The 3,507-nt window shown below is 65.0% G+C and overlaps 1 protein-coding gene across 1 annotated transcript in view; it reads right to left on the bottom strand.

Annotated features, from left to right (window-relative positions):
- Positions 1–3,507, bottom strand: part of LOC104831185 — a gene marked incomplete at its 3' end in the record, with an annotated part of 8,186 nt that overhangs the window by 3,462 nt on the left and 1,217 nt on the right. Inside the window, exons 5-12 of the mRNA XM_010566583.1 lie at positions 3,439–3,494; positions 3,254–3,341; positions 2,397–2,521; positions 1,904–2,008; positions 1,649–1,797; positions 793–941; positions 500–708; positions 172–240 (exon numbers count right to left, since the gene is read on the bottom strand). Coding sequence (XP_010564885.1) covers positions 172–240; positions 500–708; positions 793–941; positions 1,649–1,797; positions 1,904–2,008; positions 2,397–2,521; positions 3,254–3,341; positions 3,439–3,494 — 950 coding nt within the window. The remainder of the gene's footprint in view (positions 1–171; positions 241–499; positions 709–792; positions 942–1,648; positions 1,798–1,903; positions 2,009–2,396; positions 2,522–3,253; positions 3,342–3,438; positions 3,495–3,507) is intronic.

The raw sequence follows: 3,507 nt of genomic DNA, 5'->3' as shown, positions 1-3,507 counted from the left end.
GGGGGGTCCAAGTACTCAGGGTGGAGGTGTCCAAGTGGTCAGGGTGGGGGTCCAAGCGGGCCCCAGGCGGTCTGGGTGGGGGCCCAGGGGGATCATTCCAGGGTCCCACCAGCGGGTTCCAGGGTCAGTCAGATGGAGATGGGGGGCCATGGGGGCTGGGGGGGGGCTCACCTCCTCCTGGTCCAGCATCTGTTGCTTGAGCTTCTCCATGATTTGGCTCTGCTGGTTGATCTCATCGTCCTGGGGGGAGGACAGGAGGGTCCGCACCGGCCAGCCCCAAGGGGCTGGGGGCGGAGGGGGGGCCTCGGGGGGGTCCTGGAGGCTGCCAGGAGATCCTGGGCATCCTGGGATGCTGAGCGTCCTGGGGGATGCTGGGGGCCCTAGGAGGTTCCCAAGGGTCCTGGGGAGTCTCAGGGGTCCTGGGGGGTCCCTGGCAGGTCTAGAGGGGTCTTTGGGGGTCCCCAGAGGACCCAGGGAGGGGTCTGGGGGGGGTCCCCACCTTGTCATCCAGCTGCTTGTAGAGCTTGCGGATCTCCTCCTCGTACTTGCGGCGCTCCTCATCAGAGATGTGGATGACGATGGAGGAGCTGTTGTCGTTGAGGGGGGTCTCGTCGGAGGGTCCTGTCCCTGTCCCCTCACCCATCCCCTCGCCTGTCCCAGCCTCCGCCTCGGCCCCGCTCAGCTGCTCCGTCTCCGGCACGGCCTCACCTAGGGACACGGCCTCAGTTTCCCCATTTAGTGCTGGGACGAGGTGGATGGGGTCCCCTCCCAGATGCCAGGGTCCCCCCTCACCACTCCGCCAGCGGCTCAGCTCGGCCTCCAGCTTCCCGATGGTCTCCTTCAGCGCCTTGTTCTTCTCCTTCTCCTTCTCGTACTTCTTCTTCCACTGCTCGGCCGTCAGCTCCAGGTTCACCGATGCCGTGTTCTTGATAGTCTTGGCCCTGGATGGAGATGGGGGGGACATCGTTCAGCCGGGACCCCTCCTGCTCCCCCTTTCCAGGCAGCCTCCCGCAGGGACACCCCTGAGGGTGCCCACTCATCTCAGGGTCCACCTTGCCCCCACTCCCCTCCCAGGTCTGGGGACCCCCAATGCAGCCTCTTTTCCCCCTCAGGGGGTGCGGGGGATGCAGTTGGGGTGCAGTTGGGGTGCAATGGGTGCTTGGGGTGCATGGGGTGAAGTCAGGTTGCAATGAGCCCATGGGGTGCAGTTGGGGTACAACAGGAGCATGGGGTGCTGTTGAGGTGCAATGGGTGCTGTCGGGGTGCAGCCAGTTTTCAGTGGATACATGGGGTGCAGTTGGGGTGCAAAGGGTGCATAGGGTGCAGTTGGGGTGCATGGGGTGCTCTTGGGGTACAACAGGTGCATGGGGTGAAATTGGGGTGCCATGGGTGCTGTTGGGGTGCAATGGGTGCATAGGGTGCAACTGGGGTGCATGGGGTGCTGTTGGAGTGCAATGGGTGCATGGGGTGAAGTTGGGGTGCAATGGGTGTTGTTAAAGTGCAGTTCGGGTGCAACGGGTACATGGTGTGCAGTTGAGATACAGTTGGGACACAACGGGTGCATGGGGTGCAGCTGGGGTGCAGCTGAGGTGCAGAGGGGTGCAGAGGGGTGCAGGGGCACCCCGATACCCCCCGGCCCCTCCCCTACCTCTGCCCAAACATGAGGGTGGACTTGGTTTCGGCATCGTTGTAGCTGGAGGGGGAGCAGCAGATGAACATGGTGGTGCGGCAGTTCCCCCCCAGCGAGTCCTGCAGGATCCTTGTCATCTTGCTGTCCCGGTAGGGCACGTAGGCCTTCTGCGGGGGGGGGCACAGGAGCTCAGCATGGTCCCCCCCAAGCCCCAGGGTCCATGGGGCAGAGCAGAGGTGGGGGGGCTGGCAGGGGGAACACATGGGCTCTCACCGTGCCCTCGGCCAGGGCCGAGATGACGTTGCCCAGCGCCGACAGCGACTTGTTGATGTTCTTGGCTTCATCCAGCACGGCCCCCTCAGCCCCCGTCTTGCTGACCTGTGGGGCCAGGCAGCTCAGAGACCCCCATGGGGCCACCCCTACCCCAGGGACCTCCACCCCACTGACACCCCCAGCCCAAGAACCCCTCCAAGACCCCCAAACCCAAGGATGCCACCAGCCAGTAGATCCCCAGAGATCCCCAATCCAGAGGGCCTTCATCCAAAGACCCCCACCCCAGCCTGAAGACCCCTAACCCCAATGTCCCACAGCCTACAGACTCCCACCCTCCCAATGTCCCCCTTGGGGACACCCTCCTCCCAAGTTGCCCCAGAGACCCCCCAATCCCACATACCCAAGCCCAGGGTCCCCCAAAGATGACCCCCCCCCACCAGAACCCTCCCAGCCCAAGCCCCTCAGGGTCCCTCAGTGCTGGGGACCCCCTGACCTTCTCGCTCCCGGCCAGGTCGACCAGGTAGAGCTTCCCGCTGAGCTTCTGCTCCGTCTCCACGTTCTCCTGCTTGATGTTGATGAGGAAGATGCTGTGGCTGCGGGAGCTGTGCTCGTTCATGTCTGCGGGCATGGGGAGAGGCTGCACACCCATGCCTCCAGCTCCCGGGGACCCCCGCACCCCCGTGGGACCACTGCAGCACCCCACGATGCCCCAGAGACCCCCCAGTGCCCCCAGGAGTCCCCCACTGCACTCCAGGGCCCCCAGGATTCCCCAGGAACTCCGTGGGAGCCCTGTGACCTCTACAGCACCCCAGGGACCCTACAGAACCCCAGGGACTCCAAAATGCCCCAGGGACCCCATGATGTCCCAGGGAACCCAATGATCTCTACAGTACCGCAGGGACCCCCACAATACTCCAGGGATCCCCATGGCACCCCAATGACTCCTACAGCACCCCAGGGACCCTACAGCATCCCAGGGACCCCTCCAATGCCCCTGGAACCCCCATGGTGGCCCAATGGCCTCTACAGCACCCCAGGGGCCCTACAGCACCCCAGGGAGCCCACAATGCTCCAAGGACCCCATGAGGCTGCAGAGACCCCCGTGATGCCCTAGGGACCCTCACGGTGCCCCAGGGACCCCCATGGTGCCCCAGACCCCCCCCCCCAGTATCCCAGGGACCCCTATGTTGCCTCAATGACCCCTCCAGCACCGCAGGGACCCCCATGGTACCCCAGAACTCCCCAGCACCCCAGACACCCCACAGTACCCTGCATAGCAGTGATCCCCCCACCCCACTCTGCCCACCCCCACCATCGCCTGGCCCCCCGCCATGTCCCCAGGGCACTCACTAGTGACAGCCACATGCCGGTTGGATTTCCCCTCATCGATCACATCCAGAATCTCCTCGGGGCTGGAGACGAAGCGCTCGGTGCAGCCCTGTGGGTGCAGGGTGGGGGGGGTGAGGCCCCAGCCCCCACTCTGGGGGTGCCCCTTGGGGTCCCCCACCCAAGGCACCCTCTGAGCCACTCCTCACCTTGACATAGGGAACCCGGTTCTTGTCTTCGTGCACCGACAGGTTGGTCTTGGTCACTGGGGGGGGGGG

The sequence above is a fragment of the Haliaeetus leucocephalus genome, unplaced genomic scaffold (genome assembly GCF_000737465.1).
Source record: "Haliaeetus leucocephalus isolate CR32 unplaced genomic scaffold, Haliaeetus_leucocephalus-4.0 Scaffold214, whole genome shotgun sequence".
NCBI classification, from domain to species: Eukaryota; Metazoa; Chordata; class Aves; order Accipitriformes; family Accipitridae; genus Haliaeetus; species Haliaeetus leucocephalus.
This window is presented reverse-complemented; position numbering and strand designations above follow the sequence as displayed.